The sequence below is a fragment of the Carcharhinus amblyrhynchos genome, unplaced genomic scaffold, assembly GCF_965287045.1.
Source record: "Carcharhinus amblyrhynchos unplaced genomic scaffold, sCarAmb.v2.hapA scaffold_52, whole genome shotgun sequence".
Taxonomy (NCBI): domain Eukaryota; kingdom Metazoa; phylum Chordata; class Chondrichthyes; order Carcharhiniformes; family Carcharhinidae; genus Carcharhinus; species Carcharhinus amblyrhynchos.
The window spans coordinates 1380751-1403550 of record NW_027649793.1 but is presented as its reverse complement, the minus strand read 5'-3'; the positions used below and the strand labels follow the sequence as shown (position 1 = coordinate 1403550).

The 22800-nt window shown below is 43.7% G+C and overlaps 1 protein-coding gene across 1 annotated transcript in view; it reads right to left on the bottom strand.

Annotated features, from left to right (window-relative positions):
- LOC145337550 (butyrophilin subfamily 1 member A1-like) overlaps positions 1 to 22800 on the bottom strand; it is a 127017-nt gene that overhangs the window by 29366 nt on the left and 74851 nt on the right. Inside the window, exons 9-13 of the mRNA XM_080182342.1 lie at positions 20456 to 20536; positions 12812 to 12899; positions 5717 to 6064; positions 3116 to 3400; positions 80 to 199 (exon numbers count right to left, since the gene is read on the bottom strand). Coding sequence (XP_080038468.1) covers positions 80 to 199; positions 3116 to 3400; positions 5717 to 6064; positions 12812 to 12899; positions 20456 to 20536 — 922 coding nt within the window. The remainder of the gene's footprint in view (positions 1 to 79; positions 200 to 3115; positions 3401 to 5716; positions 6065 to 12811; positions 12900 to 20455; positions 20537 to 22800) is intronic.

Here is a 22800-nt window from a genome sequence, read left to right as displayed (position 1 = left end):
CATTCTCAGTTAGAAACACATTTAATGTTTCATTGGCCTATTTAAAATAACAATATCAAACGATTATTTGTGCTCCTACCTTGAATCTTTTTGAATTCTTTTCTGTGGACAAGTATATCAGCAGCAATAGCCATAATCACAAGGCCTGCAAACACCCAGAAAATTACCAGCCAGATGTTAATTTTAGGGAAGAATTCATCTGAGGTGAAAACAAAAACACAGGATCAGAATTTTATTGTTTTTCCATGGAATGTAGATGTTAGTTACAAAGCCAATATTTGTTGTTCATCACCAATTGCTGTTGAGAAGATGGTGGTGAGCCACTTTCTTGAACCGCTGTAGTCATCTGATACAGTGCATCTTGTAGCTGGTACACACAGCTGCTACTATCTGCCAATGATAGAGAAAGTGAATGTTTGAGGCAGTTGGTGAAGTATGAATCAAGCAGGGCTGCTCTGTCCTGGATTTCATTGAACTTCTTGAGTGTTGTTGGAGCTGCACCCATCCAGGCAAGTGGAGAGCATTCCATCACACTCCTGACTTGTGCCTTGTAGATGGTAGACAGGCTTTGGGGAGTCAGGTGGTGAGTTACTCAGCACTGAAAGTCCAGCCTCTGATCTGCTCTGGTAGTCACAGTACTTATATGGTGAGTCCAGTTTAGTTTCTGGTCAATGGTAACCCCTGGGATTCAACTTTCCATCACAATACTGATAACGAAGAATAGAGTGATGTGTATGGATTGGATTGTCCTGCTTTTTAGTCAGGCTGTATGAGGCCTGTTAGGATCCCAGGCCAGAACCCCGAGGTATATTATGAAATCAGACCAGACCCCGACAAATTTTTTTGTTCGTGGCACAAATCTGAGGGTAGGATGAATCACTCCAGGTGTGATTCTACTGACAAATCAAGGATCTTTTATCAAAACAAGTTTCATTCATAATACATTTTAAATATACTCAAGCAAAATGAAGCAGCTTAACTTTTGACCGTTGAACAATCTTTAAACATAAAAAAAACTCTTAATAACTTATCATTATTTCACTTCCAAATAAACAACAATACTGCCTTAGCCTTAAATCCACTTTAAATAGTTTGCAAACCCAGGCATACTTGCTTTAAATTGGTTAACAGCCCAAAAGCCTTCAGAGAGACTTTGCAGAGAGAGACAGAGCAGACTACCATCTTCAAATAGCTCTAGTCATCGGCTAACCACAGAAAGCTATTTCTCTGCTGCTAAACTAGTTCCTCTAATCAACCTCATTATCATATCAACATGATTAGCCAAACTTATGTTCCATCACTTTAATCAAAAGTGATTAATTCACTCCGTGTTGTGGACACCTCCTGACATGGAGTGCATGTCCTGCACCAAGGTCTCCACTACGGACGCCATTGTCTCAGTGTTGGCCTTGGTGCGCTGAAGTGACAGCACCATCTCCTCGACTGATGGTGAGAGGACCCCTGCACTCTGAGAAGGGATACTATGGCCCTTTCCTGGCATTCCCGATTTGCTTTTGAAGCTACGCAGCTGTGGGATGACCGGGCCCAGGGGCACATCATCGGCAAAGGTCTCAGCAGAATCTGAGAATCCAGCATCCCTTCAAGTCACGATTCCCTGAGATGTCCCTGCCTCTGCCTGCTGTGGATCTTCAGCTTCGAGGTGCTCACCAATGAATCACCCAGAAGTTTGCTTATTTACTGATCTCTCTAAAGTGTATCTGCTCTGGTGCCGGGTGCAGACAGCTGTGACGCCTGTTCCCTGGTGGGGTTGGATGTTGAATTGGTGTACATCAGCTCAAAATCCCCTCTGCCTGACACCACATCCACTCCAGCTGCTTGGGTCACATCTGCCCCTGAACAGGACACTCTTTTCAAGCCAGGTGTTGGGTCTCCAGAGGACATCTGCCAAGGTAATCACAGACGTCAGGACATAACAGTCAGCAGGCTGCCTCCAACTCTGCTGCAGATGTTGGAGCTAAACCCAGAATTGTGGTAGGGTTAGGAAAACAAAGAAATATTGAAATCATTTTTGGGTCACGAGCGTGCAAATGCTGTAAAACTGCACCTTTGTAACTACATTAGTGTTTATAGAATGGCTTTGCCCCGTGTTTCCCCTTCCCTTTCCCAACTCATTTGACTGCCTTCCTGTCCCTTTGCCCCTCGGTGTGTCCCGGTCTGAATGCTAAATGTTCACCCCTGCCTGAGTACTGCTGCACAATGCGTTCTTACTAAGACACCCACCCAGGAGCAGACCAACTCAACAACCCCTGCAGTCTGGCATTCCATTAGTATTGCAACAAGACCAGCGCAGCACGCTGACAGGTAGGCTCTGAATGTAGCACTCTGAAATGTTTTAAAGGAGAGAAATCTGCCGTCCTTACCCGGTCTGGCCTACATGTCACTCCAGACCCACAGCAATGTTGTTAACTCTTAAATACTTTCTGAAATGAAGGGCAATTAGGGATGGGCAATAAATGCTGGACCAGCCAGCAATGCTCGCAGCCCGTGAATGAATAAAACTCATCTGGAAGTCATGAACAACGTGAGGTTTGCCACCATTTTTCAAATGTGATTCAGACCTGTGTGATTTGCCACTGGCATGACGCAAGATTGGATGGCAGCACATGATTCCATCAAGCAGCAGATCTGATCAACATTCATAAGATGATATTGAGTGCAAATAGCATTCATATCACTGGTTAGCAGGATAACCAACTCTCCATTAACCCACCAATGGGAGAATTGCAAACAGCTTTCACACCGGCAGGATTCTCATGTTTTGGCTTCCACTGCATTCTCTGATCCCACCTGCCATGAAGGATGGGGGGGCGGTAATTCTGCCCTTTTACCTGGACCTTCTACACCGCAATATCTGACACTACATTCCTGTTCTCTCCCACTGATGTCAGGCTCAGAGATCTGTAATTCTTTTCCCTCCTTTCTTAAATTTGCTTCCTTCCAGTCTGCAGGAACCATTCCAAAATCTATAGGACTTTCAATGACCATCAATGTGTCAATTATCTCAACAGCCAACTCACTCTGAGTTAGTGCCTTCAGGAGAAATACAATGAGGAAATATTTATTTTAACAAAGCGTTGACTTAATTTGCACCCACCTGATATCTGGACATGGGCCTCTCGTCTTTTCCTCAATAATGGGTGTTCCATTAAACATGAAAACCTGTTTACAGAACTACTTCTGACGTCAATATGACTCTGGACAGTAATAAGGCCTCTGGAGTCCTTTAGGAATTCCCATTCAGACTGCGCTGTCACATCTTGTCCATTCCCATCCTCCCAGCGTATCGCTGGCTCAGGATACCATCCATCTGATTCACACACAATACGAAGTCCATCTTTGTTGTTTTCCTCCAGGTGAATCCAAGGCCGATGTCCAACACCTGCAATTCAAACAATTCCTCATTTTAAATTGTTAAATGTTTAATTTCAACAATCTATAATTAGATTAGTCTTTTAATGATTATTGTAGAACTAACAATGGTTGAGTCAATGTAGACAATCAGTGGGATAATGTTAGCTTTGCTGATAAAATAAAATAGACAATGTCACATTGGTGGATAATGTGTCAAACTCTCCTGTCACCACCAGTTCTGCAGACAGGAGGGGTCTATGAATCTGAATCAAACTAATTTTCCTGTTTCCAGCATTCTCAATCATTCTGAGTTCCTTCATCTTATCCTCACTCAATCTCTTCATCAACAACTGCTGCAGTGCTATCAGCAGTTCCTGTTTATTGAATTTATTTCCATTTCATTTGTAGCTTTTTGTTCTGATAGCATCAAACACATAAAGAGAGCGCTAAGATAGTACAGCAAAAGGGCCTCTGATAGACTGGGGCTGAACATTCTTCACCAACACAGAGCCAGTCTCCAATATCTCCCCAAGATAGACAGGAATTAGGATTAGGTATTCAACCGCTCAGGTTTGCTCTGATCTCATTACATCATACAAATGTCTAGTGAGATGGAATATTTTAGCTTGCTGCTGTCCTATCAAACAAACATCTTCTCGCCTTAACTCTTGTCCACCTTCAACTGCGACTCTCCTCATTCCCTCTGTCACTGACAATTCCATATTTTCTGACAATTTTTACCATTTACCATCTCTCAAAACTCCCAGCCCTCGCCAGATGTGACTGTAACGACAGGAAGCTATTTACATTATCTCATTGACCTCCATTTTACTTCGACTCTTCAGTGTCATACTTGGCTGAATATTGCTTCACATTAATGACAGTGGAATTCATTCTGACAACTCCTTTCATCTGGTTACTAATGATTAGAAGTTGGCTGATTGGGTAATGGGTGGTTGGTTTGATTTGTTCTGCTTTTCAAAGACACAACATTCCTGGCCAATTTTCTAGTTGTCCCAGTGAGATGCCACATGGTGTGTTACACTTTATCCAGGATATTGTCCTGGGAAAGTAGCCCGTGACCAGGAATCCCAGGGTGCTCACGCCCGGCCGCTGCTGTCAGCAAGAGTGGAGAATTTGGCGCTCAGCCGAATCTCCATTTCCAGCAGTGGGACTGGAGAATCCCAGTGACGGGTGAGATCGGAGAATCAGATTCCACGTACATCTTGAAGGCTTTTTTTTTACAGGTTCTAAATCAAGTAGAAATGGGATTGCAGACCTCACCTCTTCAAAGTTCACACCAATAATTTGTTGATAGAAAAAGCAATATCTTTTCCACTGAAAGATTGCACTATCTAGAAAAAGATGCCTCAGAAATGCCAATGAATTCTGACTCCATTATAGTTAAAACTGAACCTGTGACTAAACTAAGTGAACAAAGTAATGAGTGACACAGAGTGGATATTCTAATATTCAGCTAACCCAATAATGTTCCCCTTATCAACATGTGACAAGGCATCTGATGGCAGTTTTCCCAGCACAAGGACAAAAGATAACATTATGATAATCATGGGGCGGGGTCACAAGGGGCTAAAAGTTAATTGCTGCATGGACTTCATACTGTCTGATCTCAGAGCGTTAACATATTGTGTTGGGTGAATTGAATGAGAGAGTCAGTGCAGAACAATCCCTGGAAGGTAACTGTTACCCACGTGCTTTCTGGACTTGGGATGATTTGTACTCTGCACTCTGAACTCAGGAATGTTAGCATGTGTGTTTGAACGCTGGAGTCTTGCACCTTTGGTGTTGTTATACATTTAGATTAATATCTGCACAGCCAAGCAGAATTGGTGTCTTCACTGACTGCCTCAGCCTCAGTAATGCTGACTGCATCAAATTGCAAACAGAATACTAGTTGAGTTTTGTCCAACTATACCTTGCTCTTCTCTGTGTTAATTGTCTGTACAGTAGGAGGTAAAGTCGCATTTTAAGGGAACAGGGATTTCCAGTCTGGGCTAATGACAGCAGTTTAAATTATTTGCCAAAATCTTGAACTTTCCATTAAATTTGTTTGTGGCTTTCATTTTCCAAAAATGTGGAGCTTTCTAACTGTTGTTCATGATTTTAAAAACACATACCCAGGAACACATGGATCAGGAGCTGGAGTTGGCCATTTGGCCCCTCGAGTTTCCTCTGCTATTTGCCAAGATCATAGCTGATCTGATTGTGCCCTCAACCCGACTTTCCTGTTTACCCCTGTACCCTAAAAACAATGCTGAAACTTGGCTATTGTGCCTCATGCTCATCATTTACTCATTAGTAATTTACAACAAGATGGACAAACCTTCAACTTTCAGATTCAACACTGCTTCATCATTGTATGTTTTGGAATCAATGAAACATGTGTAACTCCCTTCATCTGATGTTTTTATCTTCTTCAGTTTGAGAGAGGCATTTCCTTGGGGAAACTCATCTTTAAAAAGTTCTGTTCTCCTTCGATAAGCTTTGTCCTGCACATCAGGTCGATCCTGTCCGCCAGTGTATAAATGAACTGGTGAAGCAGGGTCCAATGTAAACCATCGAATCTCCAGGTTATTCAGAGATATATTTGGTACCAGTTGGCAGTCCAATACAACATCATCACCGACAGTGACAATGGTGGCATCTTGTGGCACATGAACATGGAATCTCTCTGTAAAACACAACATTTCAAATAATGTCAACACACTGACTGAAGGAACAGATTTAATCTCTGAAGGAAACAAATAAAATTTCATCTGTGTGCTATTCATTCATCCAAAAACCATGACTCTACAAAATAAATTCAAAATAATGGCTGAAAAAGGACTTAACCTTACAAAGAAACTGTAACAACTCCCTCTTGTATTCTTTACACATTTACTGGTTCACCACCACTTTCTCAAGGGCAATTAGGGACAATAAATGTTGGCCTAGCCAGCCATCTCCATGTCCCATGATAAAAAGAAAAAAGCAAAACAAATTTAGATGGAAAATGCATTCTGACCAGGAACAACAGACTTGCATTGTGGTAGCTTGGCCCCTTCAAAGGGGCAATCGCTGAGGACCATGTGATCAGGCTGGACCCTATGGACAGGCAGTGTGGGAAGCTGAGTCAATTAGATGCAAGGGTCAGGGAGGAACATCAGTTGCAGCCAGGAAGAAGACAGTAGAGGTGTATTGCAGTTCTGTGGACTGTTGCTTGTACATATATAAATATTGTTGATAATAAATCCTTCATAGTTTGAAATCACAATGAGTCATCTTTGAAGTTATTACACGTACCCAGGGTAGAGTGGTACAATGATTGAGGAAGCTGGGGAGGAAGTCAGAGATCATTTAAATCTTTCTTTTTTCTTAATTTTAGAGACTATTTCATGAGTAAAACAATCATGAAGCGAATCCCTGTGGTTTCAGGAACATAAAGCTGTTGAATGATTTGTGCTGGAGAATGGATCAGGTTGTGATTTTCTCAGTGTCTAATGAACAATGTTTAGAATCTACGGAAGGTGTCAGTAATTTCAGGTGGAAACACTGGCTGAGAAGCAATTTCCAGGCATAAAAGGAGTAAATTCACTTCTATTACTGATATTCTGAGCAGACTATTTTCGGTGAGCCATTCAGCTGATTTATCTTCAGTTTAATATTCTAGTTCAGTTGTTTATTGCAGAAGAAATAACTTCTCTGTGTGCTCTTCAATTCTGATCATGACTCCTTTAAAAAAAACTTCTTGTTTATTCACTTATAGGGTGTGGGTGTCACTGGCTAAGCCAGCATTTAGTGCCCATCCCAAGTTACTCTGGAGAAGTTGCTGGTGAGCAGCATTCTTGAACCGCTGCAGTCCATGTGGTGCAGATACACCCACAATGCTGTTGGGGAGCAAGTTCCAAGATTTTGTTTCAGCCACTGTGAAGGAATAGCACCTGGTGGAATTTAAATTTAATTAATAAAGTCTGGAATATAAAGCTTGTCTCAGCAATGGTGGCAATGAAACTATCATTGGTTTTTGTAAAAACCCATCTGTTTCACTAGTGTCCTTTAGGGAAGGAAATCTGCTGTCCTTACTTGGTCTGGCCTACATATGACTCCAGACCACAGAAATGTGGTTGACTCTTAACTCCCTCTGAAAATGGCCCTGCAAACCATTCAGTTCGAGGGCAATTAGGGAGGCCCAGCCAGCGACACCACATACCATGACAGAATAAAGCAAAAAAAAGTTTTCACCCGGTGCTGTGAGACTTCGTGGGGTTCAGAGTTGATGTTGAGGACTCTCAGGGCAACTCCCTCCAGAATGTATACTACTATTCCGCTACCTCTGCTGGGTCTGTTGCGCTGGTGGGACAGGACGCTCTCAGGGATGGAACAACTTACATCATGCATTTATGTAAGAAAATGTCCCACAGGAGCATCATCAATCCAAACACATCTCTGAGCCACAGAATGCTGATTAGCATAGACCAAAAGACAGGACAAAAAGAGAAACTTTAAGGGTTATGGTGAGAGGGCGGGAATGTGGAACTGAGCCACGACAGATCAGCCATGATCTTATTGAATGGCGGGGCAGGCTCGAAGGGCCAGATGGCCTACTCCTGCTCCTATTTCTTATGTTCTTATGTTCTTAGATCTTAAAGAGGTAAAGTGAGCAAGTGAAGCAGAGATTTAAGAAGTGTACTCCACAGATTAGAGCCTGGCGGAGATGAAAGCCACAAATGATGGAACAATTAAACCTGGGGATGCTGAACACATCAGAATTAGATTAACACAGATAACCCAGAAGTCATGGCCAATATTCCCACAACTGCTCAGTAACCCAAAGTGCCCACACAAGCTCGAGTAGCTGAACCCTTTAAAGTATTCTAAAAGAAACTAATTACAAAGTGAGATTTAGCCCCATAAAAATCAGTCTGGAGAATTTATACAAACAAAAAAAATGCTGGAAAACCTCAGCAGGTCTGGCAGCGTCTGCAGAGAGAGAAAAACAGAGTTTATGTTTTGAGTCCATTTGAATCTTCTTCAGACAATTAATAATGCAAAGCAAGGAAATGGCAGATGAAATGAACAGAAAATTTGTATTAGTCTTCACTATATATATAGAGAAACATCCCAGACGCATCTTTAAATCAGGAAATGGAAAGGAGGGAGGGACTCAGGAAACTTACAATCAACAGAGAAGTGATACTGAGTAAATTGTTGAAACCGTGGACTCACAAATGTCCGAGTCCTGATGGATTACATCCCAGGGTCTTAAAAGAAGTGGCTGGTAAGGTAGCTGAGACGTTGGTTTCAATTTTCTGAAAATCCCTAGATTTGGGAAGGTTCCATTAGATTGGGAGGTAGTAATTAAATAAAGGGAGGGAGACAGAAAGTATAAAAGTACAGACCAGTTAGCCTCCCATCTGTCACCAGGAAAACATTTGAAGCTATTCTGAAAGAAGCTATAACCAGAGGTAGACTAACATTGAACCAGACCATGGCTAGGCACAGGGCTCCTCCAATAGGTGGTCCAGTGCTGGCCACTGACCTTGGGGGCACCAATCAGAGCCAACAGATCTGCTAAATGAGCCTATCAGCAGACAATGCAGGCCAACATTGGACTCTGATTGGTCCAGTCTCCTTAGGATGTGGGACTTGAGTTATGTTTTATTCAATCCCCAATTAAAATCCTGGGGATTGAATCATGGTCTGCAATTCCACTGCCACCGTCTCCCTCATGTTGTATGAAACCACACCGGTATTGGCCCCGCCAGAGTGATAAAGCTTGAAGCACTATAATTGCTGTCATTTGCGATGGAGTGGAACTGATGAAGGGTTTGAATGGAGTATCAGTCACTCTTGAGTGATAATTTTGGATAAAGTATGTAGCCATTAAATGGTCCATTTGTTACAGCCCTGCTTCCTACTCAAATGTTAAATCTCTCAAAGGTGATTAGCTCCCACACCAGCTCATGGTCACTTCTATCAATCAACACTGGTTTATGAAGGAAGGGGTGTGCAGGATCCCATTCAGAGAGGGTCGGGTCTTCAGGTCTGGTGCAGAAGGTGGAGACCCTCTATTGAAGATGAAAGAAAATCCCAGGGCGTTTTATGCATATATAAAGAGCAAGACGGTAGCCAGGGAGAGGGTTGGCCCGCTCAAAGACAGGAGAGGGAACTTATGCATGGAGCCAGGGGAAATGGGTGAGGAATTAAATGAGTACTTTGTGTCAGTATTCACCAAAGAGAAGGATTTGGTGGATGATGAGTCTGGGAAGGGTGTGTGGGTAGTTTGGGTGATGTTGAGATCAAAAAGGAGGAGATATTGGGGTTCTTGAGAAACAGTAAAGTAGACAAGTCCCCAGGGACTGATGGGATATACCCCAGAATACTGATAGAGGCAAGGGAGGAAACTGCTGGAGCCTTGAGGGAAATCTTTGTAACCTCACTGTCTACAGAGGAGGTCAACACAGTAAGAAGTCTCACAACACCAGAATAAAGTCCAACAGGTTAATTTGATAGTAAACGTCACAAGCTTTCGTAACTTTCCACTCACCTGATGAAGGAACACCATTCTGAAAGCTTGTGGAGTTTACTATCAAATAAACCTGTTGGACTTTATTCTGGTGTTGTGAGATTTCTTACTGTGTCTACCCCAGTCCAACACCGGCATCTCCACATCATGACTACCATTGATACAAGGAAGGTCCCAGAAGATTGGAGAACAGCCAATGTTGGTCCTTTGTTTAAGAAGGGTAGCAAAGATAACCCAGGAGTCTTATGTCAGTGGTAGTTAAATCATTGGAGAGGATCCTTTGAGACAAGATTTACTTGGAAATAAATGGACGTATTAGCAAGAGGCAGCATGGTTTTATGAAGGGAAGGTCGTATCTCGTAAATTTGATCAAGTTTTTCAAGAAAGTGATAAAGATTATTGATGGGGGAAGTGGATGTTACATAAGAACATAAGAACATAAGAAATAGGAGCAGGAGTAGGCCATCTAGCCCTTCGAGCCTGCCCCGCCACCCAATAAGATCATGGCCGATCTGTCGTGGCTCAGTTCCACTTTCCCGCCCTCTCCCCATAACCCTTAATCCCTTCGCTTATCAAAAACCCATCAACCCGCATCTTAAAAATATTTAGCGAGGCAGCCTCTACCACTTCAACAGGCAGAGAATTCCAGAGATTCACCACCCTTTGAGTGAAGAAGTTCCTCCTCAACTCCGTTCTAAACCACTCCCCCCCCCTTTATCTTGAGGCTGTGCCCCCTAGTCCTACTGTCCTTTCTGAGCGGGAAGGATCTCTCCACCTCTATCCTATCCATCCCATTCATCATCTTATATGTCTCAATGAGATCTCCCCTCATTCTTCTAAACTCTAATTGCTCACGTAGACTTCAGTAATATCTTTGACAATGTCCCTTATGGCAGACTGGTACAGGAGGTGAGGATGCATGGGATCAGTGGTGAGCTGGCAAGGTGGATATTTTACGAGTGCAGGGTTCCAGCAGCTGGAAATCTGCCACCCTCCTGCTCAATGTTAATATGTTTGTTCATATGTTATTACCCATGCATTGCCAAGCACTTAAAGAAACCAGCAGTCAACCAAAAAAACAGTAATGTTGGTTGTAAGGAAGGGAAGGTTAGAGGAATAAAGCCATGGAGGGACTTGAGAAGGAGGAGAATGTTAAAATTAAAAAATTGCTTAAACTGAAGCCAGTCAAGCTCAGCAAACATAAGCCCAATGAGAACTGCTCTTCACTACATTCAAGCCCCACTTCCAAACTTGAGCACACAAATGGGCTGAAGCTTTAGTGCAGCACCGAGGGACAGTTGTATTTTTGTCGGTGCTGACCATTTTGATAAGGCATTAAACCAAAGTCGAGTGAACCTTTCCAGTGGGTGTGAAGAATCCTGTGACACTATTTAAAGTAGTTCACGGATTTCTCTCAATGTTGTAGCAACATTCCTCCCACAACTGATATCATGAACAAAATCTTTGATCATTTAACTCATTTGCTGTCTATGTGACCTTAGTGTGACACTAGTGTGCCTTTATGAATTTTTAAAATCATGTTTTCTGCAGTTAAGCAGCTTTGATTTTTTTCATTGCTGCCAAGCTGTCTGCTAGAAGTCCCTTTATTGCTGCTTCAATGGTTTAAATGGGGTTTTGTTTATCTTGACTCTGGGCCTCAGGCACTTTCTGGGATTTGTTTTATGACCCCGTATTGTTAGGGAGAAGACTGGGTGGCAGGTCATGTGTTTTGGACAGTTTTGTTTTCTTCATAGTGAATTCAGGGTTTCATTTTCAATTTGGCTGTTAGCTGCCATTTGAGTCAAAAGCTGTCCTGGTTGTCAAGTGGCAGGCAGTTTTTCTCTTTCCCTAGTGTTATACATTCTGCTGGAAGGAGGTCTCCTGGCCTTCCTGGAGTGAAAATTCTGCTGTTGGTGGGTTGCTAGTTAGCACCCAGAGCCTCTCTCTCCCTCTCCCTGGTGTTTTGGCAAACTGTTCTGATTCCAAGCTTGTGAATGTGCATCAAGCGAGCTGCAGCATCCAACCAAAGGACTAACTTCCAGCATCACGTGAGCACTTGTATTTTCTGTGCTAAACCTGTGGCACGGGTTTTGTAAAGGGAAGTTTATTTGATTGGAACATTTCAGATATTTATCAAGGGTTATACAATATCATGATTCTTTTTCTTTCTTGTTTGTAATTCGTAAGAGTTATTGCTCTATGTTAACTCTATTCTTAAATAAACTTTGTTTGTTAAACATACCCCAGTGGGTCAATTGACTCATACCTGAAGTGAAACATCTTCATGCTCACCCTAGCCAACTTCAAATGCCAAAACTTATGATCCAAATGGACTTTAAAACACTTTTGAGTTTCTTTCCTGAATTATAACATTTGTCCTGACAAATTGGCTGCTTAATTTACAAACATTGTTATATTTTTTCCAGAAAAGTGAAATGTGGTTATTGAACTGAAGGCTTCATGATTGTAAGAAAATTTCCAAAAAGTTTGATCCTGATAATATCATCACTATGTTCAAAGATTTAAATACCTGGGGCAGCAATGGGAAATTAGGATTCCAACAAAAGACAGGTAGATTTTTTCCCCTTGTAATAATCGAGCTGTGACAACAATGAAAGGCAAGAAATCAAAATGACAAATGGTGGAAATTTGAAACAGCAGGTTTATCAGTGTCTATGAAGAGAAAGGATAAATTCATGTTTAATGTGTGTACATCCTTTTCCACGACAGTCTCTGGTAGAGTAGATAGTTGTGTGATTAGGTGCTGGTGATTGCAATCGAAGCAGATGGTATACTGGTTTTAAGAGACATTTCTGGGGAGAGAACAAATTGAATGATATATAGGAAGAGGATTAGGTGGGTTTTCCCCCAGGAAAAAGACCCTTAAGTGTCAATAATAATTCCATTGCTTACCTGACAGAACAGTGTGAAAAATAAGTAATGATACAATACTGAAGTATCTTCCTTTTGCCATTGGAAAAAACTGATTGAAGCATTTCACCTGAGAAAATAATTCCTAGATATAATTCCTTAAGAGACAAAACTACAGCATTGAAATTAAACATATTAACATAATGGGCCAGATCTTCTAACCAGTGGTAATGCTACATACATTGCAGATGATTGCAGAGATCATTGCATGCTTATCTTGTTGTGCACTTCCAGCCAAGTTTTTTCATCCTGACTGCATCAACAAACACTCTGGGTGGGGTTTTCCAGCCGTGCTCTCCCCAGAATTGGAAAATCCCTCCTGAGGGCAATGGACCTTTTCATGGTCCACCCCTGCCTGCCACAGGAATCACAGATGGGAAAATTGCCCCCTCTGTGCACTGATCTAGGAGAAAACTAGTGAAGAGAAGCAATGGAGAGCACACACTTTTTTTACAACATCAACTCCTGTATTCAGGTGAGCTTTCAAAGGCTCAAATCTTTCAACTTGCTTGTCTCCGAAACCCTCTCCATTTCCCCATGTATCCTCTATATACGATGTGGATATGCCAGCGTTAGTCTGGGGTAAACAGAGTAAAAAGCCTGACAACACCAGGTTGAAGTCCAACCGATTTATTTGATAGTAAACTCACTAGCTTTTGAGGTTTCCCTCTTCTTCAGGTGAATGGAGTGTTCTGGCCTCAGACAGAGCATATAAAGCACAGACAGTTTACTGATTACTGATTAGAATGCGAATCTTTACACCTAACCTGCTGTTCAAGTCCTAAAGTGACCGACAATGTGAGTGGAAGGAGCACTGATCACAGGTTAAAGAGATGTGTATTGTCTCCAGACAGTACAGTGAGTGAGGTTTTGCAAACCCAGGCAAGTCACGGGGGTTACAGATAGTGCAACATGAACCCAAGATCCCTGTTGAGACCGTCCTCATGTGTGCGGAACTTGGCTATCAGTCTCTGTTCAGCGATTCTGCGCTGTCGTGTGTCGTGAAGGCTGCCTTGGAGAATGCTTACCCGAAGGTCAGAGGCTGAATGCCCGTGACCACTGAAGTGTTCGCCAACAGGAAGGGAACAGTCTTGCCTGGTGATTATCGAGCGATGTTCATTCATCCGTTGTCATAGCGTCTGCATGGTCTCCCCAATGTACCATGCTTCGGGACATCCTTTCTTGCAACGTATCAGGTAGACAACGTTGGCTGAGTTGCAAGAGTATTTACCGTGTACCTGGTGGATGGTATTCTCACGTGTGATGATGGTATCCGTGTGGATGATCCGGCATGTCTTGCAGAGGTTGCTGTGGCAGGGTTGTGTGGTATTGTGGTCACTGTTCTCCTGAAGGCTGGGTAGTTTGCTGCGAACAATGGTCTGTTTGAGGTTGCGTGGTTGTCTGAAGGCAAGAAGTGGGGGTGTGGGGATGGCCCTGGCGAGATGTTCATCTTCATCAATGACATGTTGAAGACTCCAGAGAAGATGTCATAGCTTCTCCGCTCTGGGGAAGTACTGGATAACGAAGGGTACTCTGTCCACCGTGTCCCGTGTTTGTCTTCTGAGGAGATCGGTGCGGCTTTTTGCTGTGGCGTGTCAGAACTGTCGATCTATGAGTCGAGCGCCATATCCTGTTCTTATGAGGGCATCTTTCAGCGTCTGGAGGTGTCTGTCATGATCCTCCTCATCTGAGCAAATCCTGTGTATACGGAGGGCTTGTCCATAGGGAATGGCTTCTTTAACATGTTTAGGGTGGAAACTGGAGAAGTGGAGCATTGTGAGATTGTCTGTGGGCTTGTGGAACAGTGAGGTGCTGAGGTGACCGTCCTTAATGGAGATGCGTGTGTCCAAGAATGCAACTGATTCTGGGGAATAGTCCATGGTGAGTCTGATGGTGGGGTGGAATTTGTTGATATCATCATATAGTTGTTTCAGTAATTGTTCACCATGAGGCCAAAGGAAGAAAACGTCATCGATGTATCTAGTGTATAGCATCGGTTGAAGATTCTGTGCAGTGAAGAAGTCTTGTTCGAACCTGTGCATGAAGATGTTGGCATATTGAGGTGCAAATTTGGTCCTCATGGCTGTTCTGTGTGTCTGGATGAAAAACTGGTTGTTGAAGGTGAAGACATTGTGGTCCAGGATAAAGCGGATGAGTATCGGGCAATGGGACTCTGTGTCAAAGGACATAGGCAAAGAGAAGGTGAAAAGGAATGTAGTGGTAATTGGGGATAGTGTGGTTAAGGGTATTTACACTGTCCTTTGTCACAACGACAAAGAGCACGGAAGGGTGCGTTGTCTGCTTGGTGCTTGGGTCCAGGATGTCGCATCTGGGCTGCAGAGGAACCTGGAGTGGGAGGGTGAGAATCCGGTCGTTGTGGTACATGTGGGTGCCAACGACGTAGGCAAAATGTGAACTGAGGATCTGGGGAGGGAGTATGAAAAGCTGGGAATGGAATTAAAAAGTAGAACCGACAAGGTGGTTATCTCTGGACTACTGCCTGAACTGTGTGCAGGCAGGCGTAGGGTTGATAAGATCTAGGAAATGAATGGGTGGCTCAGGGATTGGTGTGGGAGGAATGGGTTTGAATTTATGGGGCATTGGCACCAGTATTGGGGTAGGTGGGACCTGTTCAGGTGGGATGGGGTTGATCTGAACCGTGCTGGGACCAGAGTCCTGGCGAATCGTGTAGATAGGACTGTAGATAGGGCTTTAAACTAATTGGGGGGGTGGGGGGGGAGGGTGCGAGGGTAGGTGACATTACAGGGTCAAAAGTAAAGGAGACGGTACAGGTAAGGGAAGAGGCCGAGGATGTCCCAATAATAAAGGGAGTAGGGGGCGTGAGTAAGATTGGTGGCGTTCCGGCAAATAGGGTACAGGTGAAGGCTGAGATGAAGGCACTTTATCTGAATGCACGAAGCATTCGGAATAAAGTGGATGAGCTGGTGGCTCAGATCAGCACAAATGGATATGATCTGGTGGCCATTACAGAGACGTGGCTGCAAGGTGACAGGGACTGGGAGCTGAATGTACAGGGGTATCAAGTGTTTAGGAAGGATAGGCGGGAGGAAAAAGGGGGGTGCGTACCTCTACTGATTAAGGATAGCATCAGGGTGGTGGTAAGGGATGAAACAGGAGCCAAAGAGCAGAAAGTGGAATCGTTGTGGGTGGAGATCACGAACAGCAAAGGGAGGAAGACGCTGGTGGGTGTCGTCTATAGGCCCCCAAATAATGACCTGGAGGTGGGGCGGGCTATTAACGCGCAAATAAATGCGGCGTGCAGGAATGGAATGGTGATTAATATGGGGGATTTCAATCTACATATTGATTGGTCGACCCATGTTGCACGCGGTGGGCTTGAGGAAGAGTTCTTGGAATGCTGCCGGGATAGTTTCCTTGAACAGTGTGTGTTGGAGCCAATGAGGGAGCGAGCTATCTTGGATCTGGTGTTATGTAATAAGGCAGGTAGAATTAGGGACCTTGTGGTGAAGGATCCTCTTGGGAAGAGTGATCATTGTATGGTGGCGTTTCTGATGCAGATGGAGGAGGAGAAAGTGGGTTCCCTGACCTGTGTCCTTTGTCTGAACAGAGGGGAGTACGATAAGATGAGAGAGGAATTGGCGAATGTTGATTGGGGGAGCAGATTGGAAGGTAGGTCTGCTGAGGAACAGTGGAGGATCTTTAAGGAGATCTTTCTTGGTGCTCAGCAGAAATTTATTCCGATGGTTAAAAAGGATCGTAGGAGGAGAGATAATCAGCCGTGGATAACAAAGGAGGTAAAGGAAAGTGTTAAATTAAAAGCGGATGCGTTTAGAGTAGCTAAGAGTAGTGGGCGAGAAGAGGATTGGGAGAGGTTTAAATATCAACAAATAATGACAAAGAAGTTGATAAAGAAGGGTAGGATAAACTATGAAGCTGGGCTAGCGCTTAATATAAAAAAGGATAGTAAGAGTTTTTATAAATATATAAAAAGGAAGAGGCTGAATAGGGTGAACGTTGGACCCTTAGAGGATGAGAGGGGAGGCTTAGTGGTCGGGGATGGGGAAATGGCTGAGGCCTTGAATAACTTTTTTGTTTCGGTCTTCACGGAGGAGGATGTGAAGAATTTGCCGGGTGTTAGCGATGGAAAGATGGTAGGAGTGGAGGGCCTGAATGACATTATTGTTACTAGGGAGGCAGTGTTCGACAGACTGGAGGCTCTGATTGTAGGCAAGTCCCCAGGACCGGATGGAATGCATCCAAGGGTTCTGAAAGAAATGGCGGAGGTGATAGTGGATGCCTTGGTGATTATTTTCCAGACATCGCTGGATTCCGGGGAAGTGCCGGAAGATTGGAAAACAGCTAATGTTACGCTGTTGTTAAAGAAGAGTGGCAGGCAAAAGGCAGGGAATTATAGGCCGGTTCGTTTAACGTCTGTTGTAGGTAAAATGTTAGAATCCGTCATCAAGGAGGAAATAGCGAGGCATCTTGAGGAGAATTGTTTGATAGAGCAGATGCAGCACGGTTTTGTTAAGGGGAAGTCGTGTCTGACGAATTTATTAGAGTTCTATGAGGATGTGTCCAGGGCGGTGGATAGAGGAGAGCTGGTGGATGTGGTGTTTCTTGATTTTCAGAAGGCGTTTGATAAGGTGCCACACAACAGGTTAGAGGCCATGGAGTTGGGGGTAGGGTGTTAGCGTGGATCGGGGATTGGCTGTCAAATAGGAGGCAGAGAGTGGGGGTCAATGGGTGCTATTCGGATTGTCGGTTGGTGACTGGTGGAGTGCCCCAGGGGTCGGTGCTGGGGCCTCAGCTATTTACCATTTATATAGATGATCTGGAGGAGGGAACCGAGTGTATGGTGTCGAAATTTGCTGATGACACCAAGATTGGTGGAATGGCAAATTGTACAGAGGGCGTGGAAAGTCTGCAGAAGGATCTAGATAGGCTGGGCGAATGGGCCAGGAACTGGCAAATGGAATTTAATGTTGGCAAGTGTGAAGTTGTCCACTTTGGCAGGAATAATGGTCGGAAGGACTATTACTTACATGGCGAAAAACTGCAGCATGCGACGGTGCAGAGGGACCTCGGGGTCCTTGTGCATGAGTCGCAAAAACCCAGCCTGCAGGTGCAGCAGGTGGTCAGGAAGGCTAATGGGATGCTGGCCTTCATAGTGAGGGGGATTGAAAATAAAAATAGGGAGGTCTTTCTGCAACTGTACAGGGCACTGATGAGGCCGCAGCTGGAGTACTGTGTGCAGTTTTGGTCGCCGCACTTACGCAAGGATATTTTGGCCTTGGAGGGAGTGCAGAGGAGGTTTACTAGGCTGATACCGGAGTTGAGGGGGTTGAACTATGAGGAGAAGCTGAATAAACTAGGCTTGTACTCGTTCGAGTTTAGAAGAATGAGGAGAGATCTCATTGAGACGTATGAGATGATGAATGGATGGATAGGATAGAGGTGGAGAGGCTCTTCCTGCTCAGAAAGGACACTGGGACTAGAGGGCACAGCCTCAAGATAAAGGGGGGGCGGTTTAGAACGGAGTTGAGCAGGAACTTCATCACTCAAAGGGTGGTGAATCTCTGGAATTCTCTGTCTGTTGAAGTGGTGGAGGCTGCCTCGCTAAATATATTTAAGACGCGGGTTGATAGGTTTTTGATAGGCAAGGGGATTAAGGGTTATGGGGAGAGGGTGGGAAAGTGGAACTGAGCCACGACAGATCAGCCATGATCTTATTGAATGGCGGGGCAGGCTCGAAGGGCTAGATGGCTGACTCCTGCTCCTATTTCTTATGTTCTTACGTGCGAGAATCTCTCCAGCTATGTTGAGGGCATCCTGAAACCCATTGTTCAAAGAACCCCCAGCTTTTGTCGCGACACTACGGACTTCCTACAGAAACTCAGCACACATGGAGCAGTTGAACCAGGGACACTCCTTGTCACAATGGATGTCTCAGTGCTCTACACCAACATCCCCCACAACGATGGCATTGCTGCGACTGCCTCAGTACTCAATGCTGACAACTGCCAGTTTCCAGATGCAATTTTACAACTCATCCGCTTTATCCTATCATTAACATATCATTGATGAAGATGAACATCTCGCCAGGGCCATCCCCACACCCCCACTTCTTGCCTTCAGATAACCACGCAACCTCAAACAGACCATTGTTCGCAGCAAACTACCCAGCCTTCAGGAGAACAGTGACCACAATACCACACAACCTTGCCACAGCAACCTCTGCAAGACATGCTGGATCATCCACACGGATACCATCATCACACGTGAGAATACCATCCACCAGGTACACGGTAAATACTCTTGCAACTCGGCCAACGTTGTCTACCTGATACGTTGCAAGAAAGGATGTCCTGAAGCATGGTACATTGGGGAGGCCATGCAGACGCTATGACAACGGATGAATGAACATCACTCGACAATCACCAGGCAAGACTGTTCCCTTCCTGTTGGCGAACAATTCAGTGGTCATGGGCATTCAGCCTCTGACCTTCAGGTAAGCATTCTCCAAGGCGGCCTTCACGACACACGACAGCGCAGAGTCGCTGAGCAGAGACTGATAGCCAAGTTCCGTACACATGAAGACGGTCTCAACAGGGATCTTGGGTTCATGTCGCACTATCTGTAACCCCTGTGACTTGCCTGGGTTTGCAAAACCTCACTTACTGTACTGTCTGGAGACAATACACATCTCTTTATCCTGTGATCAGTGCTCCTTCCACTCACATTGTCGGCCACTTTAGGACTTGAACAGCAGGTTAGGTGTAAAGATTCGCATTCTAATCAGTAGTCTGTAAACTGTCAGTGCTTTATATGCTCTGTCTGAGGCCAGAACTCTCCATTCACCTGAAGAAGAGGGAAACCTTGAAAGCTAGTCAGCTTACTATCAAATAAATTGGTTGGACTTAAACCTGGTGTTGTCAGACTTTTTCCTCTATACACCCCATGCCCTCTCCATTTCCTCACGCATATTCTATACATCCCATGCCCTCTCCACTTCCTCATGCATGTTCCATACACCCCATGCCCTCTCCATTTCCCCTCATATCTCCCAAGCACCCTCCATACTCCATCATTTCCCTGTTCTCCACTATAAATTATCTTGTCCCCACCTGTAACGAGCATCCAAGTCATCAAAGCTAATCTTTTACTTTTCACACACCTGAAGAAACTTTTATAATCTGCCTTTATATTCTATCTCCTTCTCTGTTAGTTCATCAATTCCATGTTGACTCTCCTTAATTAACTCAAACCTCTCCAAGTGCCTATTTCCCCCTCCTCCCCCATCCCCGACTATTGTTTCCAAAACCTTACCCATTACTGATATTAAATTAACTGGCCTTAGTAACTACTTATTTGAAATCCTCTGACACCTCCCTCACATCTCACGAAGTCTGAAACATTATGGGAATTCCTTCCGCAATCGCGATCCCTATTCCTGCTCGGAGACTGCTATTTTTAACTATATGTTACCCATTTGAAATAACATTTCTGGTAAAATAGACAATGTTCCATAGACAAATCTCAGTGTCGTCATTCCTTATTTGTGTCTTGTCCATGTTCTTCAGAAAGTTTATCAATGTTTTTCTAAATATTTTTGTTAAAAAATCATGCAATTTATAAACCTACCATTGGCAGAGAAATACTGTCCAGGAAATAGATCCAGAAGTATTGTAATGAAAAAAGGTGAAAAATCATCATTGTGTTAAGCTGCAGGAAAAAGCCAAGGTACAGGGTTACATTTGCAATGGGTTAAAAAACAAATCACAAAAGATTATCTTGTCCTCTGTTGAACATTGGTGCCAACTTATTTGGAGCACAGTGCAGTCTGCTAACCCCTGTAAGTAGGTCTGGCTGGTTAGATTTTTAGCTTGACCATTTTTTGACTATTTTCATATTATGATGATACTGTGCCTTTAAGAAATGTATTTTAATCATCCTCTGCAGGATGTTTTTGCGGTCTCTGGGATTTTGTCAGCACCGTGTTGTCTGTAGCCGACATCCTTCATTATTATTGAAGCAGTATAACTGATATCATGGTTGTGTTAATTTGAATTAATGCAGCATTCTGCAGGTTTTAATATTCCCCTGGGATTGCAGAGTAGAGCTTGATTTGGCATAATTGACAGATCAGGTAATTTGACATCTATTTTGCAAAGATCATTCCAGGTTTAGTTTTCAGAAGCTGCTTGAAGCTGAGAGAGACTTCTCCCAGTGCTTTTCCTACTCTCTGGAGTTGGATATTCTGTTATTTGGGTGGCCATTTTTAGATGCTGCCAGAGACTGGATTTCCCTCTCTGAGGTTCTGGCATTGGAGGATATATCCTTCTCTGGAAACTGTGTCGGGTTTGCTGTCCATAAGTGCTTAAAAGCTGGGAATCCGGCATCATTTAAGCGTTCTTGTTTTTGTGCAAACTATTACTGAAGGGCGTATGTCTGTGGGATATCATTTTACACTGGAATAACAGAGGTAACTAGATGTTATGAGTTATACTGGGTCATGGTAGAAGTTTGCTAATTCTTTCTGTCATATTCTAATTGTGTTCTCAAGTAAACTGTGTTTGATAAAAGCTTCCTAGTGGGTCATTTGAAGCACCAATGCCAAAATCAAATGCAAAACTTACGGCCTCGGCTAACTTCACAAAATACCTTGGGGTTTCTGGCCTGGGTCTTAACAATATATTGTATATTCACTAAACAAACTGACAAGGCTAAGGATGCCAGTAACATTAGCTGACAGGAAAGAAGTGCTAACATCAGAGTCCCTGAAGGAGCCAAGAGCACCAGCATCTAGACCATGATCATCCAAAACCAGCCCTGCTGGGCCGGCCATGTGCTTAGGATGTCAGCATACTGACTGACAAAGTGAATCTTCTTCTCCCAGCTCAAGGACAGCTCTCAAACAGAGGGCAAAAGAAGTACTTCAAAGTCACCCTGAAGGCTTACCTCACCAAATGTAACAGACGTCAACACCCTTGTTCAGAAGAGACCCACTTAGAGGAACATCCTGATTGAAGGGACACAATCCTTTAAGGACACCCGTTGGTCAGAGAAAGCCTGGAAAAGAACATGAGAAAGGGATCCCAGCAATCTAGAGTCCAAGGACTGAACCCAGAAACACCAGCCAAGTTTTTAAATTCATTTTTTTATTCATTTCCGGGAGATGGGCATCACTGGCTGGCCAGCAGTGATTGTCCATCCCAAATTGCCCGAGGGTAGTTGAGAGTCAACCTCATTGCTGTGGCCCTGGAGTCACATGTGGGCCAGACCAGGTAAGGGAGGCAGATTGCTTTCCCTTAAGGACATTAGTGAACCAGATGGGATTTTACAACAATCGACAATGGTTCACAGTCATCAGTAGATTCTTAATTCTAGATATAAGTGCCAAGTGTGCAGTCAAAGATGTGGCTCTAAAATCTGGCTCATTAGCCACGCAAAGACCTCAGTCTCCCTAAATCCTCAGTTTGGATATTTTGTGAAGCTTTTGATACCTTTTGGATACTTTGTGCATAACAAATTAAGTCAGAGGTTAAATATTTTGCTTATACCAAACTAAAGACAAAAGTTAAATACTTCCTGTGCAACCAAGACAAAGGTTGAATACTTTATGTACAATAAAGTTTGATGTCTGGTGTACTAATTTTTGTAGTAGAGTTTGATACTTATGCAGTAACTTGGTTCAGTACAATAAAGGGGATTTGTTGTGTAAAAATTCGAGTCTGAGTGTCTTTGTCCATGGGATAAATTGACCCAAGTTTGAGGGCAACAGACTAATAATCTAAAGAATGTAACTCAAATCTTACCATGGCAGTTTGAGAACTTGAATTTGGTTTTGTTAAAAATGTGGTAATAAAAAGCTGGTATAAACTCTGGAAAACCATCCCTACAACTCTCCACCTTGTTTTCCACCTTTAAGATACTCTTTTAACATTACCTTTTTGACCAAAGTTTAGATCACCTGTCCTCATGTGGCT